The 22,134-nt window shown below is 43.5% G+C and overlaps 1 protein-coding gene across 1 annotated transcript in view; it reads right to left on the bottom strand.

The window, feature by feature from the left end:
• Positions 1-4,006: 4,006 nt before the first annotated feature.
• The window catches only part of ehf (ets homologous factor), a 43,242-nt gene continuing 25,114 nt past the window's right edge, over positions 4,007-22,134 (bottom strand). The window contains exons 3-8 of the mRNA XM_070898750.1: positions 18,726-18,844; positions 18,073-18,306; positions 15,680-15,730; positions 14,012-14,089; positions 4,890-5,085; positions 4,007-4,091 (exon numbers count right to left, since the gene is read on the bottom strand). Of these exons, the coding sequence (XP_070754851.1) occupies positions 4,007-4,091; positions 4,890-5,085; positions 14,012-14,089; positions 15,680-15,730; positions 18,073-18,306; positions 18,726-18,844 (763 nt within the window). The remainder of the gene's footprint in view (positions 4,092-4,889; positions 5,086-14,011; positions 14,090-15,679; positions 15,731-18,072; positions 18,307-18,725; positions 18,845-22,134) is intronic.

Here is a 22,134-nt window from a genome sequence, read left to right as displayed (position 1 = left end):
CATACGCCTCAGTAAATACAGCGACTATGTCCTGGAATTCAGCCTCTGTACGTGCGCTGATGCAGGTATTGTCCGTATACTGTAGCTCGATGACCGAGGTTGGAGTGGTCTTGGACCTGGCCTGGAAGACAGCGAAGGTTGATAAGCTGCCCACTGGTTCTGTAGTTTAGTTCCACTCCAGCGGGGAACTTGTTGACTGTGAGGTACAGTATGGCAGTGAGGAAGATTGAAAAGAGGGTTGGGGCGATGACGCAGCCCTGCTTGACCCTGGTCCGGATGTGGATTGGGTCTGTGATGGATCCATTGGTAAGGATCATGACCTGCATGTCGTCGTGGAGCAGGCGGAGGATGGTGACGTACTTTTGGGGGCATCCAAAACGGAGGAGGACGCTCTATAGACCCTCGCAGTTGACAGTGTCAAAGGCCTTTGTAAGAAGGCCATGTATAAAGGCTGGCGCTGTTCCCTGCATTTTTCCTGCAGCTGTAGCGCTGCAAAAATCATATCTGTTGTGCCCCGAAGGGGTTGAAATCTGCACTGCAACTCCAGGAGGAGCTCCTCAGCCATGGGGAGAAAGCGATTGAGGAGGACTCTAGCGACGACTTTCCCAGTGGCTGATAGCAGGGAGATTTCTCTGTAGCTGCCGCAGTCGGACTTGTCCCCTTTTTTAAAGACCACGATCACTTCAACTCTAAGCTCTCCCGGCATGCTCTCCTCCCTCCAGATGAGAGAGATGAGGTTGTGTATTTGCGCCAGCAGTGCCTCTCCGTCACACTTCAGTGCCTCAGCAGGGATTCCATCCGCTCCCGTAGTCTTGTTATTTTTTAGCTGTCTTATGGCTTTTTCCACCTCGTGCAGTGTTGGGATCTCACTGAGGTGGTGACGGGTAGCATGCTGCGGAATGGAGTCGAGAACACTCGAGTCAAAGGCAGAGTCTCGATTGAGGAGTTCTTCAAAGTGCTCCTTCCAGCGGGCCCCGACTGCCTCGATGTCCTTGATGAGTGTTTCCCCGTTCTTGGACAGCAGCGGGGTGGGGCCTTGTGTGTTTGGACCATGGATGACCTTGACTGCGATGAAGAATCCTCGCACATCATGGCTGTCGGCCAGCTGCTGTATCTCCTGTGCTTTCTCCATCCACCACCTGTTCTTTAGGTCCTGTGTTTTTTTTGGACCTTAGCCTTTAGTCGTCTGTAATGCTGCTTTGCTGCTCCTGAGTTGGGTTGTTGTCGAAGGCTCAGAAATGCCCTGCGCTTACAATCTATTCGCTCTTGAATCTCCTGATCATTCTCATCAAACCAGTCCTGGTGTTTCATTAGTGTAAAGCCCTGACTATTGCCCTAGTTATTTGATTTGCCAGGACACTGGTTCCAGCAGGGTTTAAGTGGAGCCAATCCAACGGAACAGCTCCCTCTTTCCCCAGTACTGGTGCCACTGCCCTACAAAGCAAAACCCTTGTCTCCCAAAGAACTCTTTGAGCCATGCATTTAACCTTCTAATCTGCTTATCCCTATGCCAATTGGTGTGTAGCTCAGGTAACAATCCAGAGATTATTACCGTTGAGGTTCTGCTTTTTAATTTGAACCCCAACTCCTCAAACTCAGCAGAACCTCATTCCGAGTTCTACCTATGTTGTTGGTTCCTACATGGACCACAACAACTGGATCCTCCCCTTCCCACTCCAAGATCTTCTCCAGCTGCAAGGAAATGTCTTTAACCCTGCCACCGGGCAGGCTACACAACCTTCAGAACTCAGAGTCACAGCTGCAGAGAACATACTGTGAACACTCTGACTATACTGTCCCCTACCAATCTACATTCCCTTTCACTCCCCCAACTTGAATGGCCTCCTGCACCATGGTGCCATGTTCAGCCTACTAATCCATCCTGCAGGCTTTTCTCTCATCCACACAGGCAGCAAGAACCTTATACCTGTTGGATAAGGACAAATGCCAAGGCTCCTCCAGCACTTAGTTTGCAGGTGCAGCAGGTAATCAGGAAGGCAAATGGAATGTTGGCCTTCATTGCGAGAGGGATGGAGTACAAAAGCAGGGAGGTCCTGCTGCAACTGTACAGGATATTGGTGAGGCTGCACCTGGAGTACTGCGTGCACCTAACTTAAGGAAGGATATACTAGCTTTGGAGGGGGTACAGGGACGATTCACTAGGTTGATTCCGGAGATGAGGGGGTTACCTTATGATGATAGATTGAGTAGACTGGGTCTTTACTCGTTGGAGTTCAGAATGATGAGGGGTGATCTTGTAGAAACATTTAAAATAATGAAATGGATAGACAAGATAGAGGCAGAGAGGTTGTTTCCACTGGTCGGGGAGACTAGAACTAGGGGGCACAGCCTCAAAATATGGGGGAGCCAATTTAAAACCGAGTTGAGAAATAATTTCTTCTCCCAGAGGGTTGTGAATTTGTGGAATTCTCTGCCCAAGGAAGCAGTTGAGGCTAGCTCATTGAATGTATTCAAATCACAGATAGATAGATTTTTAACCAATAGGGGAATTAAGGGTTACGGGGAGCAGGCGGGTAAGTGGAGCTGAGTCCACGGCCAGATCAGCCATGGTCTTGTTGAGTGGCGGAGCAGGCTCGAGGGGCTAGATGGCCTACTCCTGTTCCTAATTCTTATGTTCTTATGTACTACACCTGGGTCCCCTTACCTGTCCGAGTTGCAGTCACACCCTTCACTACCTGACCATTAACCAAACCTGTACCACTATCTAACCTAAGGGGTGTGACTGCCTACTGGATCAAAGTGTCCAGGTAACTCTCCCCCTCTCTGATGCCCCGCAATGTCTGCACCTCAGACTCCAGTTCAACAACTCTGAGCTAAAGTTCTTCAAGATGCAGGCACTTACTGCAAACATGTTTGTCTGGGATCACAATGCTCTCCACCAACTCCCATATGCTGCAGTCGTGGCACACCACCTTCACTGACATCCCTGTATGACCTTGTTCTATATAATTAAATTTAATTACATTTGTATTTAAGCAACATAGCTTACAGTTTAGTGTCTTGATTACTTAATGGAGCTAAGTCAAGTTATGGGGTAATGAAATTAAATATTTACATATAACACAAAGCACTACAAGTAGTGTAGGCAAAACGCAGCAAATCCTTCCCGCTCTTCTCCGAATTCCCACTTTTTCCAAATTCCCTAATAAAACTCTGTTTAAATGCAGTCCATTTAATGACATTTTTTGCAGACCACTCTGTGCTCTTCAGAGCAGTTTACTTTTATACTGTAGGAGCCTCACCCAAATTACAAGTGGTGGGCCAGCGTCCCTGCTCCCAGTGATTAACACCTATTCAAGACCAACACTTAAAGCTGACTGACAGTTAACTGCCACTGGTAGGCAGCTTCTGTTAACTACAGTTTTTAAAGTTCTAAGTTTAAATCAAAATGTTAAACTAAATTTCACTACTTACAGCTTCTACCTACCCAATACTTACCAGAAATTCCCACTCTTTCCAAATTCCCTAATAAGACACTCTGTTTCAATGCAGCCTGTTTAATGCTGCACTGTGCAGACCACCTCTGGGCAGGAGGCTCATGTGAAGCATAACCGCTGGCATGGGCTGGTTGGGCCAAAAGGCCTGTTTCTGTAATGTATAATCTATTTAATTCTATGTACTATAGATACATAGATAGATAAATAATTACACATAAAGGCAAACCAATAGCTGTAGAAATATATTATAGAATTTGAACTCCTGTGTATAGACTCCGCAGAGCATTTACAATGCATTTTTAACAACATAAAACAGCACATATGAAATCGTATTTATTAGCAGTTTGTTGAGTATTTTTGTCTTATTATGCTATATTTTCACACAAAAAAAATCCAACAAGGTGAAGGCAAAGATTTAATTTTGAATAGAAAAGTGATCACAAAGCTTCGTTGAGCTGACTACTGACTGAGGATGGTGCCAGCTCATGCTAGCACAGTCCCTTATCTTCAATCAATCCAGGTTAAAGTTGACTGGTAAATGAAGGCATTTATCTCCAGCCATACGCTTTCCTTCCAAACTTGTACATTAACCTTCTATCCACCCGTTCCAGAATCCCACTGTTGTAATAATGTCTGAAAGGCAAAATAAAATGAAGTGACCTCTTGACCACTGTAACATTTAGTTCCCTCTCTGAAACATGACAATCAAGTATTAATGGTATTATTTAGCTACCAGAACTTAATATAGATTTTCTGCTCTTGTGCCGCCATCCCATGTAAATGGGGTTTCCATCACACTTCAAGTGTAGTTACGGGGCCGCAGCAAGAGTAGCTCCGAGGAAATTCCGGACATTTGTCTTTTCTTTTGCAATGTATTGAGTTATCTTCCCTTTCCCCTATTCGGCCTCTGCAACATGTGCCATCCGCAGCCACACTGCTGCCAATGCCGTTCTGTACCCAGCCCTTGACCTGCTAAAACGGTTAGCGGTGACTCTCGTGCTGATGTTCATTAATCCTGGGTGGGAAGTTCCTACCTCCTCCCCAACCAAATATATTGTTACATTTATTGTCTCTATCTACTCATCAAGATGAGCTGTTTTGGGACTAGAGAATGAAACATGTCACTTTTGTTGACTGTCCTCGTTCTACTGCACCAATAAATAGTTTCAGGAGAGCTTAGAATCCTCCTTTGAGCATATTACCATTTTTATAAGTTAATTCAGTTGTGATTTGTGCAGGAACATCTCTCTAACAAAGTGAACTGAACAGCGCTCAAACCCCCTCCCAATCAAAACGAAAATGCACCTACTCACAACCATCTAACTCTGAGGCAAGAATATTACCAACCAAGCCAAACTGACAATCGGCATTTGTTTGTTTTGAAGTGCAGCTAAACAGGCAGAACTACTTGTTGGAGAAGCACATTGTTACCTCAGTGCCCTGCTAAGTTTCTCATAGGTCATACGCTCATTCCTCTTTCTTTGACCCCACAGTTTTGCCAGAGAATCAGACTTTACAACTTTGAAAATTCCTTCATTTCTGTCTTCCCATTCCAAAACGCCATTGTTTTCTTCAGGAGTCAGTAGAAGATCTCGAACAAATTCCCAAAGATGTTGACTTTGCAAACCTTAGAGAGAAAGCAGGAATAAGAATCTTGTTTTGCAGGATATCGTATTATGTCTTGGAAAATATAAATATTCTCTATTCTACATCCAATTTAGATAATAGGTTGGCCAACAGTAATGTCAGTTTCATGCTTAAATGGTTAGTTGCACTGTGTTCTGAAACTAAAGACTTAATTGAATCAATCTCAGTTTGGGTTTTGCAGAATACTTTTACTATTTAAAATGTAAAATGCCAATCACCTCTAACTCATCGTATTCAAAATATGTGGCTCTATTGTTCAAATAAATTACACAGCCAAAGGAAATGCATGGTGACTTATTGTCCTGGAACAATAAAACAATATAATTTCAGCACTTTACCAGTCCTTGTGACTGATCTAATTCCTTCACTGTCCCTGATTCAGAGCTGTCTTCCCAAGTAACACCCTTACCTTTACAACTATTCCACAATTAATATTCTATAGGATTTCCTCTGCAATGCATAGGGTCATTGAATATATTTAAGGTGAAGATAGACAGATTTTTGAATGAAAAGGGAGTCAAGAGTTATGGGGAGCTGGCAGGGAAGTGGAGTTGAGGTCAAGATCAGATCAGCCATGATCTTATTGAATGGCGGAGCAGGCTCGAGGGGCCAAATGCCCTACTCCTGTTCCTATTTCTTACGTTCTTATATAATGCATGACTGACATGGAACTTCTCCAATAGATGACACAGTATTAGGGAATGGATGTTTTTAGTTATATTTTTATGTTATTTCACAGGATAATAGGCTTCAAAGGCATTTATTGGCTTTCATAAGAATTAAGCAAACAATGATAACCATTATTAATACAGATATACTTAAGGTTACACTTACGATAATAGGAATTACCGGATAATTCACACATTACAGTTCTCGAGCTGGAGGTAATCGGTTAGCCAATCCTTTTCGAATTCTAAAGTTTTATTCTAACACTCCTCTTTTTATATTTTTCTTTCATTCTAGCTACGTGAAAACCTGCATATTCCAAAGTATTACCTCATCCCATTATTCACTTAATAAATTTCAGTTTTAATAAGAAGGCCTCCCATACATCTTAGCAGGACTTTATCTTGACTGAGTTGTCAATCAAATCATTCAACATTCAAAAAGGAGTTAGATGAGGTCCTTACTACTAGGGGGATCAAGGGGTATGGCGAGAAAGCAGGAATGGGGTACTGAAGTTGAATGTTCAGCCATGAACTCATTGAATGGTGGTGCAGGCTAGAAGGGCCGAATGGCCTACTCCTGCACCTATTTTCTATGTTTCTATGTTTCTATGTTTCCTGCATCTAACCTGTCCAGTCCCATCAGAATTTTATATGTTTCTATGAGATCCTCTCTCTTGCTTCTAAATTCCAGTGAATACAGGCCCAGTCTATCCAGTCTCTCCTCATATGTCAGTCCTGCCATCCGGGAATCAGTCTGGTGAACCTTCGCTGCACTCCCTCAATAGCAAGAATGTCCTTCCTCAGATTAGGAGATCAAAACTGAACACAATATTCCAGGTGAGGCCTCACCAAGGCCCTATACAACTGCAGTAAGACCTCCCTGCTCCTATACTCAAATCCCCTAGCTATGAAGGCCAACATACCATTTGCCTTCTTCACTGCCTGCTGTACCTGCATGCCAACTTTCAATGACTGATGTACCATGACACCCAGGTCTCGTTGCACCTCCCCTTTTCTTAATCCGCCGCCATTCAGATAATATTCTGCCTTCATGTTTTTGCCACTAAAATGGATAACCTCACATTTATCCACATTATACTGCATCTGCCATAAGGGGTAAGCCATTTAGGGCCGAGATGAGGAGAAACTTCTTCACTCAGAGAGTTGTGAGCATGTGGAATTCTCTACCACAGAAAGTTGTTAAGGCCAGTTCGTTAGATATATTCAAAAGGGACTTAGATGTGGCCCTTACGGCTAAAGGGATCAAGGGGTAAGGAGAGAAAGTAGGAATGGGGTACTGAAGTGCATGATCAGCCATTCTAACAATCATCACTCCAATTATTTTTGTGTGGGGAATTCCTGTAAATACTGGCACATTCACAAGAACCCTCAGAAAATGATGTTCCCTGGGACCCTCTAAGATATTGAAACACTGCCACAGTTCAACATAACTCTTAGCAACCTCTTGGTGTCTCCCTCAAATATTGACATTCTACCAGGAACCTCTGGAAAATATTGGGATGCTCCCTGGGAGGACTCAAATATTAATACACTCTCATGAATCCCCTCAACTATTGTCACATTCCCACAGGGAGTTGGATATGGCCCTTACAGCTAAAGGGATCAAGGGGTATGGAGAGAAAGCAGGAAAGTGGTACTGAGGGAATGATCAGCCATGATCTTATTGAATGGTGGTGCAGGCTCGAAGGGCCGAATGGCCTACTCCTGCACCTATTTTCTATGTTTCTATGTAAACATTGGCATATATCAAAGGAATTTGTGTCTTACCACCCAAAAGACAGTGCCAGCTATCCAAAGGAAACCAGTGCTGTCACTGAAGAAAAAGTATGTTATTAGTTTAGAGCAGCAGAAAGAACAGGCTAACAAACCAACGAACGCACAAAAATATAGAGTGCAGAATTCTCAGGACACTATGCCTACGAGTGTTCAGCCCCTGATGGATTGAAATCTGATGATCTCATGAAGCCCTAGGATTCCCTTATAGACCCCCTAGTAGCTGCAGACCCCTTGAAACCAATATTGTAGAGGGATAGAGAGAAAAACATAAAGTAATGTTTTATAAGCAGCCAATAAATAAAAGCCACTAGGGTCTAAATTCGCTAGCCCCCAGAAGCGGGGATCGCGATGAGTGATTAACCCGCGGCCGTTGATTGCAATGTAGACAGCGTTTCAATATCTGAGAGGGTTCCAGGGAGAATCACATTATTTGCAGAGGGTTATTGTGAATATGTCAGTATTTGTTGGGGCTCCCCAACACAACAATTATTGAAACTGTGTAGGTTACTTTTGGAGTGATGGCTGCACACCAACTTCATGCTGCCTGCTCATTTGAATGATTGCAGCGTGCAGCCAGCACTAACTGTACTGTTCATTAGTTGCACGCATCAGTAGTGGACCCAAAATCCTAACTTCCTAGCACCACTTAAAGCTAGCCTGCACTGCTTAAAGCTAGCCTGCACCTCTTAAGGGGGAGGTGCATTGTGACGGGAGCAGGTGCTGGCAGTTGTTCAGGAAGTGAAACTGACCTGGGAAACAGTGACGATTGGCACAACATGGGAGAGAGTGCCAGGAGGTCATCCAGACACATGCTCAGAAGGCAGTGGGACCAGGTAGCCGTGGAGGTCAATGCCAGGAGTCCAGTGCCGCAGAAGTTCAATGGCCTCACATGAATGGTCAAAGTCAATGAATGCATCTTCAAATACCATATCCTACCAGCTGCACTACTAACCTCAGCTACTGCTCAATTCATCACACCCCCAGTCTCACTTCCCAACAATCTCTATCAATCAGGCCTTACACGTAACATTCATATGCTTCACCTCACCCTCATGCACTTACCACTGCTGCAACCCTAACACCCACATCTCACAGCCTTTCACACACTGCCAGCTATTCAACCATGACAGGCACATCACCCAAACACATTGCACCACACTCACTGACACACTTCCCTCGTTCTTGCAGGACAAGGTGGTACAGGAGGCAGAAGGAGCTAACTGGCGGGGGACAGACATGCCTGCATGTTCTAACACCCATGGAGGAGATGGTGCTGGCCATTATTGGAATGGCCGTTGCTAAGGACATGGCCAGTGGCCGGGCTGAAACCATTGAAGATGACGGTATCCTCATACCTAATACCTAATACTCCTTCTCACATCCCACTTGCCCCTTGTCTAACAATCTCTTCTGATTTACAAGCTGCAGATGGTCTAATAATGCAACTCTTACTTTCCCCCCTTCCCTCACCACAACCTTACCCTTGTGCCTTTCTCCTTTCAGATACCCAAAAATGGCAACATGCCCAGGCAGTGATGGAAGAGCAAGAAGACAGTGATGATGAAGACAAACCATCATTCGATTTCACCCACTCAGATACTCACACTGCGTGTAATTTACAAGATATCATAGAGGCAGATCGGCAGTGGTGGCACACAGAGGAACGACACTAAGGGAATGCACAGGGTGATTAGTTTACATTTGTATACACTATGACATGCTTTGATGTATAAATTTGGTTTGGAACGTTTAATTTGTGTTGGCTTTTATTTTTGCATTGTGGCCAAGCATACGCTGTGAAGGCCAGTGACAGAGGGAAGATAAGGTGTGGGACTGTTGGTGAATGGGAAATCGGGGTTACTGGTATCGCACTAGGATGAGTTCTTCACACACATCCCGGGCAGAAAGGGGTTTGCCTTCTCGCTTCTCTTCCTCCTCCTCCTCCCTCTCGTCTTCCTCCTCCTCCCCGACCTGCACCTCCTCCTCCTCCTCAGCTGCTCACCATATAGCTGGCAGCAAGAGCTGTGCCCTCATGATGACAAGGTTGTGCATCATGCAGCAGACCACCACGAATTTTGACACCCGCTCTGCCAAGTACTGCAGGGCTCCTCCAGGCAGCAAAAGCGTTGTTTCAACATGCCAAAGGTCTGCTTTATCACATTTCGTATGAAGCATAGCTTTCACTGTATGCATGCTGTGCATGTGTGCATAGGCTGCGCAGTGGAGTCAAGACTTGTGTAATTGGCATATAGCCCTTGTCATCCAGTAGACATCCTTTGGTTTGTCTTGGTGGCTCAAATGTAAATGGTACAACGGACGGTCACAGAATGAAGGCATCACGACTGCTGCCAAGATACTGGGCATTGACCTGCATGATACACAGCCTATGGTGGCACACCAGCTGGAAGTTGAAGGAGTGGAATCCCTTTCGGTTGCAGTATTGCTCAGAGTTGATGTATGGTGCCGGCAAAGTGATGTGCGTGCAGTTAATGGCACCCTGTATCATTGGTAAGCCTGCAATCCTAGCAAAGTCATGTGCTCACTCCACCTGCCGGTCTCTGGCTATGGAGAATGAAATGTAGTCAGCTCTCTTTAATATGAGAGCCTCAGTGACCTTTCTTACACAACAGTGGATGACAGACTGTGAGGTGTTGCAGACATCTCGAGCTCTAGCCTGGAAGGAGCCAGACACATAAAAGTTCAGGAACACGGTCACCTTCTATGCCACTAGTAATGTGGTCCTTGCTCTGAGGTTGCAGTAGTGGCTGCAGCAGGTGGCAGATTTCAGTGAGGACGTCCTTACTAAAGTGCAGACATCTCACACATTGTTGCTCGTTGAGGTTCAAGTAGGAGAATTGCTCCCTGAGCACCCTGGAAGGTTATGATCTCCTGCTGAGGGCCCTTCTTCTTCACCTCCTCATCCCTCTTCTAGCAGCTTGCCTCACTCTGAGTGGCCTCTGTTCATTCCCTAAGTCAAGCTGTATCCCAAGGGGAATTTCTACTAGTGCACCAATGTCTGGCAGCAAGTCATTTTTGCAGAAGCCTTGAAGTCAGCAAAACGTCTTTCAGCATCTGTCACACCATTCCCTGTAGACTTTTGCAACTTGAAACAACCATAGAAAGCACCAAACACTTGTGGAATCGTACCGACACCCAAAAGAAATCAACCATCAACTAACCTGTAAATGGTTGATGATCCCTTTAAATAGCACTGGTGGGATGCTTCCTGCTGCTGAAGACATGTTCATCTGTGCAAGGTTAGCTGGAGTGTTGAGCTCCAAAATGGCAACATTGATGTCCAATCAGCATTGCACCCTACTCTTCATATTTCCAGTGGGCATTCACTGCGCGCCGCTAACACAACACCAATATGGTGTCCAATGCAATTTGCCCCACAAGTGTACCTGTGCACTACAGACACCATTTTTGAGCTCTAAAGGCACTTGTAGCGTCCAAAAACTGGGCGCTAACAATCCCAAATTTGCGCCGACTATGTCCTGGAAAGAGCTAATTTGGTTTCGAGTTCTTTTGTGTTTTGGATTCATTTCATCACAGCTGTGTGATCAGTCATCTATATGTTAATAAAAACAATAGGATTTTGTTGGAGGAAGGATCTTGTTTGCAGCAAAATACAATTGTTTTGGTAACATATCATTATGAGAATATCATCACCTCAGTAACCAAAAGAGAGTTTAATAATTACCACCCAGCAACTATAATTAACATAATAAATTGCTGTTAAAAACAGTTCCTGGAATTTTTTTGAACTAATCTTGAGAAGGTGGTAGCCTAACCTGTCGAACAGGTTTTCCTCACACAAAGTCACCTAAAAGGGTTGGAACGATGTCAACATCTACACCAACCTATTCAGTTCAGTGGGAGCAAGTCTAAATAATGGTATATCAGAAATGGTCCCACTCTCTGAGCATTTCTTTATTAGGTTTCAGTTACAGGTATCAAAGCATATTAGTAATTTGATTTTTTATTTGATGTTGTGAACCCACTAGTTTCCAAAAAGGATCCTCATTCATAAAACACTGCTCTCAGAATTTGCTTCATGCAATTCATTTACTACAACAACAAATTTATGGTGATATAGTGCCTTTAACATAGGAACATTTTCTACAGTGTTACACAAAACATTTTCTATGTTTCTATAAGGGGGTACTGAAGTTTCATGTTCAGCCATGAACTCATTGAATGGCGGTGCAGGCTAGAAGGGCTGAATGGCCTGCTCCTGCACCTATTTTCTATGTTTCTAAGAACAAACACAGAGTATAAATGCTATAAACTAGAAGAGGTAACCAAAGGCAAAGTCAAATGGGTAAGTTTTGTAAAGGCATTTAAAGGCAGGGAAGAGGAAGCTAGGTAGAGGGCTATAGAGAGGGAGCTCCAAAGTGTGGGGTTGAAACAGCTGACAACGCTTCCACCGACTGAGGGAGCGGGATACACAGGAGGCCAAAGGTAGGGAACAAAGGGCTTTGTCTGGACGCAAGGATAGAGGAGGCCTGTGAAAGGATTATATACAAGGATGAGGATTTTGAAATTGATTCATTGGGGGTTGAATCCATTGTAGGTCAGCAAGGATTAGATTGATCATCAAACAGGATTTTGTGTTAGACAAGACTTAGCTGGCAGAGTTTTAGATGATTTAGAGTTTGTGTAGTGTGATGCTCAAAAGGCAGATGGGGACTGGTGCCCCAGAGATGACCATACATGGTAGGAGGAGAAGCCATTGCTGGAAATGTACTGGCTGCATTGGGACAAGTAAGAGTGGAAATACACAAGGGATGTCCCATGGAGAATTTGAATCTCATGGGAATTTGAGAAATCGTGTCTGGAGGTGATGAAAGCACGGATAAGGTTTCAGCTGCAAGGTACAATATAGTAGTGAAGGCAATAGATGTTGCAGAGATGTAAGTAAGCAGTCTTGATGGTGGCTGGAGTATGAGGTTCAGCTTTGGGTTATGCAGGTTAGGCACAGTCTGGTGCAGCCAGTTGGGAAGAGAGATGAAGTCAATGATGAGGATACAGAGTTTTTAGCATGAGGCAAGTACAATGGCTTTGCTCTTCCCAGTTTTCAATGGGAACAATATTCTGACACAACTGCACCTCAATGTTAGAAAGGCAGTCAAGCAGGACAGATTTAGTCTGGAATTGAGGGCGAATACAAGCTCAGGAGACTGGAGAGGAGGGCATTAGAGAAATTGAGTCTGAAGGTAAGACAATTATGGATGAGGATATCAGTAGTGGTGGTGGTGAGATAAGGGTAGCAGAAGGCAATCTTGTGAAGTGAAAATAAATGGTCTTGCTGAGAAATTTTCAGACCAGCTTAGTATCAAAAGGCGAGTTGGTGCACCATCTAACAACTGTACAGAGTTCTTAGGCTGGCATCAGTCTTCCCCATGTTTAATTGCAGGAAGTTCAGGCTTATTTGTGATTTGATGTTGGACAAGCAGTCGAACAGCACAGAAACAATAATGACTAAAAGGTGACGGGGGAAAGGTAGGGCAGGATGTCATCAGCATTCCTCTAGAAACCAACCTGACACCTGCAATTAATGTCACTACCGGACACCCTGTAGATGAGGAAAGGAGAAGTTTGAGGTGAAATCTTGAGGTACACCAGAGATGATAGGGGCAGGGGCAGGAGGAGAAACCACTGCTGGAAATGTGCTGACTGCTTTGGGACAAGTAGGAATGGCACCATATCCAAGGGTCCCAAGAAGGTAAACCATTGAGAAGGCTGACATGATTGACTGTGTGAGAGATCACGAATAAGTGAAGGAGAATAAAGAGGGATAATGCATTGCAGACACAGAGAGTATCATTGGTGAGGGTTGTACCAGCGCTATGGATGGGGAAGAATGCCAATGAAGTGATTCCAATAGAACTGTGAGAGAGATGAACAGCAAATTTGGAGACAATGACACATTCAAGGACTTTGGAGAAGAAGCAGATGTTGGAAATAAGATAATAATTGGAGCGGACAGAGGAATTGAAGAATTCTGAGGAGGAAGCTGATGACATCAGATTTGAACGAGAGGAGGAAGGTGCCTGAGTAACAAAAAAAAATTCCAATGTCATTGAGAATAGGAAAGGTAATTGAGTGGGAGGCGAATCTTAGAAGAGATGATCTTGGAGAAGCCAGATAAGGAGAAGAAAGAAAAAGTATCGGATAATACCGTGCTTTGGGGGTGGATGAGTGCGGCTTTGATCTTGGGTTACGCTTAGAGGTGAGGAGAAAAGGAGGTGACGGCAGAAACAGCTGTGTAGATGATCTCAATTTTGGAGGCAAGGCAGCCCATGAGTTCCTCACACTTAGTATTTGAGGTACGAGTGGAAGGACAAGGGGAGTAGGGTCAGAGAAGGCAGCTTGCCTTGAGAAAACAAATCTGAGCTTGTCCTTGACCTCCAGAATGATCCTGGAATGCTAACTCACCAATTTTTGTTTTAACAGAACTGTGGCATCCTCGGCTTCTTTTGTAAACTTGGGAATTTTGGCCAGAGCTTGAAGTGCCTTGAAATGGAATACACAGGTTAGTGAAACATTTATTGAGTTTACAAATATATATATTTACACTTTTTATTTTTTCTTCTTCCATGCAACTCCTCCCATTGCAAGTAACTGTTACTGGCCTCCCCCTAGCCACAGCTGTGGACAAGGAGAAGGAGAGTGCCTGGCCTCATCAATGGCATTCCATTGGCCAACCAACAGGGTATGTGCTTGCTTTCTGTCCTCAGGTACTGCAGACAGGCACTCAGTTTCTCCCCAGGTGAGAATACCACCAAATACTTAATTTGTTTACTCAGATGTTTTAAAAAGCTTACAACATATTGGCGACAAATTTTCCAATCAGCACTGCTTGTTTTACTGGTATAAATTGGGCAGGCTGAATTGGAAAATGGGCCAGAGCCTCATTCTGCCTGAGCTCCAATCACTTTAGTGCCCATTCAATTTCCCACCAACATTTCCGGTGGCAAGTGAAGTGCCTATTTCCGGCAGCAGTTTCATTTGAATAATAATGTCGGAGCATGTATGTCCTGTACCCCATTTCTCAACACTCTGTCAGGCAGGACGTTGACTCTTCATTATCCCCATATTTAGCTGGGTAACCAGGGCTTCCAGGTAATAGTAAATATATGGAAGATCATTTACTCTCATCTGTGAAGTGCTTTGGGACATCCTGAAGCCATGAAGGGAGTTTCTTTTAGTCTGCCTATCATCTCATCTGAAGCACAGCATCGCATTGGAATAACAGCCTAGATTAGCATTCAACACGAACAACTTGCATTTATATAGCATCTTTAACATAGGAAAACATCCCAAAACACTTTACAGAAACATAAGGAAAATATATGGATACCAAGACAAAGAGGGATAAATTAAAAGGGGCGTCCAAGAGCTTGGTCAAAGAGGTAGGTTTTAAGGAAGTATTTAAAGAAGGAGAGGGAGATGGAGGGGTTCAGGGAGGAGATTCCAGAAACTAGGCAGGTAAAGGCGCAACTGCCAATGTTGGGACAAAAGGAGCAGGGAGATATGCAAGAGGACAGTCAGGAATGCAGAGTATGAGAGAGAGAGGTTATAGGCTGGAGGAAGTTACACAGTAGGTTGGGACAAGGCCATGTAGTGATTGAATCATGAGAATAAGAATTTTAAATTTGAGGTGTTGAGTAACCAAAAGCCAATGTAGGTCAATGAGGGCAAGCGTGATGCGCAAGCAGAACTAGGTGCAAGATAGGATACTGGCAGCAGAGATTTGGATAGGTTGAACTTTATGGAGGTTAGCAGATGCGAGGCCAGCCAGAATGCTGAGCAATTGAGTCTGGAGGTGACAAAGGCATGTGAAAATTTAGCGGTGACTGTGCTGAGGTAGGGGATCTTTTCAGTTCTGATATGTGACTCCATTCAATAACCTTTCAATCCAGAGGTGGGAGCTGAATAATGCTGTACAGTTCAGGGGGTTATGAAAAAAAGGATGAGAGGAATTACAAAAGAATTTATCAAACAAAGAAAACAATCAGCTAAGGATTATATATATATAATATATATATATAGAGAGAGAGAGATCACAATTGTGCAATGTTAAACAGACCATGCTTTACTTACTTTCCTCAATCTGAAGCTCTCTGTCCACAGAATTATTCACTGGAGACAGCGCTGTTAAAGGAAGTAATGCAACAAATGTAATATGTGTTTTCTAATTTATTTTTTGTGTACATTTTATGCTCATCGAGGTTAGGGGCGTTAGTGCTGGTGATTGGAATAGTTTCTATTTTGTGCATCCAGTGTTAGCTTCAAGCATTCCCACATCAGGTCTATGGCTCGATGAGAGTAAAGCTCCCTCTGCTTGGCTCCAACCATGTGCCTCAGCCTCAACTTCACAACAGAAACCAAAGCGCACCAGGATTGTGTTTACCATTCCCCACAATGGCTGTCCTGCAGTGCTCAGACTGTAATTGGCAATTTAATGCGAATTACTGGAAAATTGGGGCACTTTTGGTTTGTTGCCCATGCCTACCAGGAACTTGTTCGACGTTGTATCTTTACAGCCAGCAGAGACCATCACCCCAACATTCTGGGTTGGATTACAAACCATGTGTCGGAGGTAATAGACCAGTGTTTTAATTCAGGCTTTATTAAATGTCTTTATAGCTCCAGTATCCCATAATCAAATACTTTTGATCAATCACAAATTACAAATGGTAACATTATAACCTTTTACGTTGATAGTTTAATCATATATTTTTATTTAAATTGGCGATTGGACAAACTGGACACCTTCCCGCACTCTGCAATACAACACAGTGAAAGTTTAGTGCTTTCAACAAAGTAATTAATCTGTCAGTTTGAAGTGTTTTCACAAGAATCTGATCTCAGAGTCATGTTACAATGACATGGGGACCAGAGGAATGCATCTTGCATAAATACAATCAAAGTCATTGTCTACAGATTACATGGTATTGACAACAGTTTGCCCTTGCTGCTGAAGTGGCAAACACAAGATTTGAAGAGTGACAGCCATTTGCATTGCAATAAGCACAGAAATCAGTAAATGTTCCCGAGAAGCATGACCTAAAAAAAATTGGCAGCATGGTACTAAAATGTTTAAGATATGAAATTTGAATATCAGATGTTGAGGAGAACCTTCTGTTGTATTGATGTGAGCAAAGACATTGGGCTGTAATTTGTGGCCCTGATGGGCATGTAAGAGGTGCACACGCTCCTGTAGGGGCTGCGCATGCGCTAAAACCCGGAACTTGCGCTCTGTCAAGAATCCTCTTTAAAGATTGCACGCATCTCCAGGAATAGGGCCTCCGCGGGCGGAGAGTTGTGCTAGTTGCCCAACTTCTGGCCAGCAAATGCCTGTGAAATTATTACACCTCGTAAAAGCAGGCATAAGGCCTACTTTTACCAGCGTAAGAGTTTTAATCAATAATTTATACATTTAAAAATCTGTGAACTAAGGTATGTTTATTTTTATCCCTTTTAAAACATGTAAATTTATTTTTCAAAAAATTACATTTCTGTTTTAAATATTTAATTAAATGCCATTTTAATTCATTTTAAATGATGTGATTTTTAAAAATGTATTTGAAGTGTAGAGGTATTTTTTGAGGTATTCCCATTCATACTTATGGGAATTCTGTGCATATAGAATCCCCATAAGTATGAATGGGGATTCCCTATTGTCATTCATTGGGCCGGCCCATATGATCCCAGAGGCGCTTGCGAACCGTGTGCATCCCTGAGATATGTGGTACCCAGAGAGGCCCAGGACCGTGAAGCTCCGTACCTCCCGGACCACCAGGAACGTGGGCATTTTATTTGTGAATCGGAGGCATTTCCCCGCAGGGAAGCCTCCGACTGCAAATTCAGGGCCACTGTGTATATCTGTTGCTTGGCCTGATATATGCTGTGGTTGTCCTGTGGTAACCTTCCAGGTGACTGGGTCAAACATCGAGGAATCTTTTTTTCTCCAATTTTCTCCCCCGATCTGCTAAAAGATTGCTGGCATACAAAGGGGCAGCATTCTTTCAGTGCTTCAACTTGGTGGCCTTTCTTCAAGTGTCACCATAGGTAGTGAGGCTTAGCCAACTGCTCAACAATGCTAGAACGGGGGTAGGGCATCGCATCTGAGCTCATTTCTGTCCTCACTTGAAATCCACACAAGCACATTTTCCAGCAGGGTCACTGTATAGTGACCAGAATCAGGAACCTAAGCTAGTTTTTATCCTGACGTGCATTTGGGATCATTAAGGTCAAATTATAGTTCCCCACCATCACCGTGACTATGATCAGCTATTGTAGCATAGACCAAGGATTGAAGCTGTGACATTCTGGTCTGCATAGCTCAGTATCACACCCGGCAGTGTATTTGCCCACTGAGTTATTGACCGAGCCAAGAAAACAAGCTTTATTCCCATTTCTTTTGTAACGGCTGTCAATTTTAATTTGTCTAACTGTTAAACTTCATGTAAATCAAAGGTGGAAGCTCTAACCTTTGCCTTTTATTTGGCTCAGAATATTGTGAAGGATCTCTCCAGCATTGCCGGCTGCGCTGATAAACTGCTGTCGAGTCATGCTGCAAAGCTGACTGCCATTAACATTGAACGCAGTGACAGGAATGGAGTTTGCCTTGAGTTTATATTGATCACAGCTGAATTGTACCCATTCCCAAACCTGCCATTGACTCCACTGTTCAGGAACACTTGAGGTCCAGGATACATCAGAAACTGAAACAAATCACAGCTTTATGTTAACACATATCACTTAAATGCAAATTATCAAGATTCCTGCTTAGAGGCAATCTTAACCATCATCATTTACACAGGAGTGCAAAAACACTTGTTTTACTTGCTCTCCCCCTGCTGTTAATAGCATAACTACAAAAATCAAGAAATAATATAATAATATATATAATTTTGTCCCAATCTGCTATTCCATTATCGTTTAGACTTAGGGTAAAAATTAAAATGAGATAGATAGATGAAGAAGAGTTTTGCAGAGCTTGTCCTCTCTGACAGGCTGATTGGAAGAATCTCTGGAATCTACTTTCCCTTAATATAATCCTCTTTTACACATTTAAGTAACATCTGGAAAAGGTCGGTCTGACAATCGTCTAAACATTAAAAAAAGACTAAATTGATCTTACTTCCATGGTCGTCTTGGTAGGACAATTCCAAATGTCCACATTGAAATGGTGAGGTCAAAGGGCTGACAAGAGCTAGGTCTGTTGAATAGCTGTAATAACCAAAATAGTCCAGCATGATGCTGTAAAATGTAATTAAACAGGTTATTTTCTGTACTCCAAATCGTTTTAGAAAACATAGAAAATAGGTGCAGGAGTAGGCCATTCGGCCCTTCGAGCCTGCACCACCATTCAATAAGATCATGGCTGATCATTCCTTCAGTGCCCCTTTCCTGCTTTCGCTCCATACCCTTTGATCCCTTTAGCTTTAAGGGCCATATCGAACTCCCTCTTGAGTATATCCAATGAACTTTCCTTTACCAAAGAGATATAAAAGCCAAGAAATTATTGTGGGCAATGGAGGCAGACAATGTTTAACCCATTTGTCTATATTTCATTGTCCACTAGTTTAGTGGGGTAACTCATTTAAGATAAATCGCTTCATGCCTGCTTTAAAATAATAGTGAAATATCACACAAATATGTTAAGCATTGATCTGGTAATGTCAGCTTTCAGTCTCTCAAACATTTCTCATCTCTCTTAATCACACCATCCGCCGCCCCCCAATCTGTTTCCCCTCTCCAATCCCTTCCCTCCCCGCCCCTCCTGATCACTGCTTCCAGCAGCATTCCAGCGTGTGCTCGGGCCGTCATTCACTTTGGCCAGCCTGCTGACGGTTTTAAAAATTGTCCAGCACTAAGTGGCTGTGAGAAGCAGGCACACCCATCTCACTGATAGCTGTAAGTAAATACCTGTTTTCTTAAAGGCATTATTAAAATACTCTTTACATGCAGCACTTTCATATTATGAGTATTATATATTATGATTTAGATAGGGGATCCATGATTACCAATTAATTTGAAAAAGGGTCCTTCAACCAAAAAGGTTTGAGAACCACTGTTCTATGACATTACTTTCGACACTGCTTTAATACATGCCTTAATCCACTTACTTTAAATCCGTTAAACCACCTGATAAAATAGCAGACCAAGGAATCATGAGCAAGCCCCAAATTCTGATGGTGCCGATGGAAAGGCTGTGTTCTGGACTCCTCTCACACTGTCTAGGCTCAAGTCTCAGAGTCTAGCCAGCTTTTGTTTTGCAACTTCTTTAACATAAAAGTTGTTACATTCCTACACTAGAAACAATATATTTATACAAAAACAATTTACTCACTCATAACCGAATATACATCCAGAATAGATAGCAACTCCACACAGACTTATAGACTAGTAATGCCTCACTGCAAGTTAAGTGTGTCGTTGAATTTTTGATCACTTAACATCTATATATATGATAACAAACACACCCTCTTTGAGGTCACAGACTAATCTGTTTTTATGTAAATTACTTCATGGAAAAATTCCACTGAACTGGAGTGACAGTCTCTCCTATGTTCTGCTATTATAACGCCTCAGAGGTGTAATTTAATATCTGTTTCTGTGGAATTCAAATGTATAGAGAAATCCTAAATTGCACTCCATTAATTACTTCAATAATTTGAAAAGTTCATTGTCCTAAATATTCACTATCCCAATTATACTATAGTTGTCCCCAATGTAAGAGATACATTAAATAGTGGTGGTTAACAGTGCCATGAGAGAGATCATAATTGGGGCTGACTGGAGACATACATCACCAAAGTGACAATTTCAGTCAGTCTTATAATCGAGAAAAACACAAAATGCTGGAAATACTCAGCAGGTCAGGCAGCATCTGTGGAGACAGAAATAGAGTTAACACGGGGAATTTTAACCTAATACAAACGGGTGGGTTGGGAGTGTGGGGTAGTTAAAGTGTTAAGAATCAGAATCCCAACCCCCAACCCGCCTCCAAGCCACCCATTCCGATTTTAATAGAGATTGGATGGGAGACGGCCAATCCGCTGCCAGGAGGCGGGCAGTCTATTTGAATATTATAATGAAGCCGGAGGCCTCTTTTTTAACCTCCATTTTGTCTTTAAGTGTAGCTGGTCAGGTTTTGTACACCTCAATAGCTCACCACCTACAGCAAGGAGGACTCCTGCATCCAGGAGGTAAGTGCCTTTACACCTACCTCCTGGATCCAACATCCCTGGCTGACCCACACCACATGATCGGAAAACCCCGCACAATCAATCCCCAGTCCCCCCCACACAGGCTTCTGATCCCCCCACTAAACTCCCCAACCCCCAAGTTTCCGATCCCTCCCACGAGCCCATCCTCCCCAAGCCTCCAATTCCCGCACGAGACCTCCCTCCGCCTCAGGTCTCCAAACCCCCCACGAGGCCTCCCCGCCCCCATCTCCCATCCCCTCCAGCCCTGCTTGAGATTGATGAATATATATAGAACTATGGGAAGAGAGTGGGGTAAAGGGGTAATTTTGGATTGCTCTGGCAAATAGTCAGAACCTAACACACTTAGCTAAATTACCTCCTCCTATGCCGTAATGTTCGATGATTTTATTGGAGTTAATTTCCGAGGGATTCTCCAGGCCATCTGCCATCTTCCAGTAGAAGAATCCATGGGAATCTTGGAAAAACAGCAAACACCATGTTTCCGTCGATTTCGCGGCTCTTCTGCTGAAATTGCAGTGGACGATGAGGAAAACCCATCCAGAGTTTCACCTCATATGTTTCTAAGGGGGAAAATTTCATGTTCGCCAACAAAGTTGTCAGTGTCACTGGCAACTGCAGTTAACACCGCTGGAAATGGCCACAACGCTAACCGAGTGAAATTGGTCTGGGGGGCATGGAGAAAGGTGGCGCAGTGCTCACCTTGTGTGCAATGCCGTCCTGGTGGTGTTGCTGTGGGGATCCGGGATGGAGTGCGGCGTTGCAACTTCCCACAGCCTCTGTGAGCGAAGCTGTGGAGCTCGCAAGGAATTGTGGGCAATGAAGAGGTCTGAGATTTAAAGGGGCCATGCACATTGAAGCAATACAAAATAAAATGTGGTGAATCAATACATTTTTCAGCCCTTTCTGCCATTTAAGAAATATTCAATATTTAAAAGAAGTTCCAAATGTGAATATTCAGCTGTTAAAACTGATCTATCTTTCTAACCTCAACAAATGGGAAAACTGTCTTGGCACTAACACAAAGGTTCAGCAAGCCAGGGAAGGTCCACCGAGGGTCTCACATGCAGCACTCCAGCATTTTTTTTAATTTTATTTTTCGTAGCCAATCTTTCCAATTCTTTGTCAAATCACAAACGCCAGAGGTCACCTTGCACACATCAAGGATCACTCTGCGCCAATGCTCATAGCCAAAAGGCCTAGAGCCACTGCACCGTTCCTGGAAGTACTGCAATACCAGGTTCGTGCCATGGAGGTGGATGGGTCAAATCACCCCACCCACCGCAGCACTCCAGCATTGTGCAAAGGAGCCAGTAGACC

This window comes from Pristiophorus japonicus, chromosome 14, assembly GCF_044704955.1.
Source record: "Pristiophorus japonicus isolate sPriJap1 chromosome 14, sPriJap1.hap1, whole genome shotgun sequence".
Taxonomy (NCBI): Eukaryota; Metazoa; Chordata; class Chondrichthyes; family Pristiophoridae; genus Pristiophorus; species Pristiophorus japonicus.
This window is presented reverse-complemented; position numbering and strand designations above follow the sequence as displayed.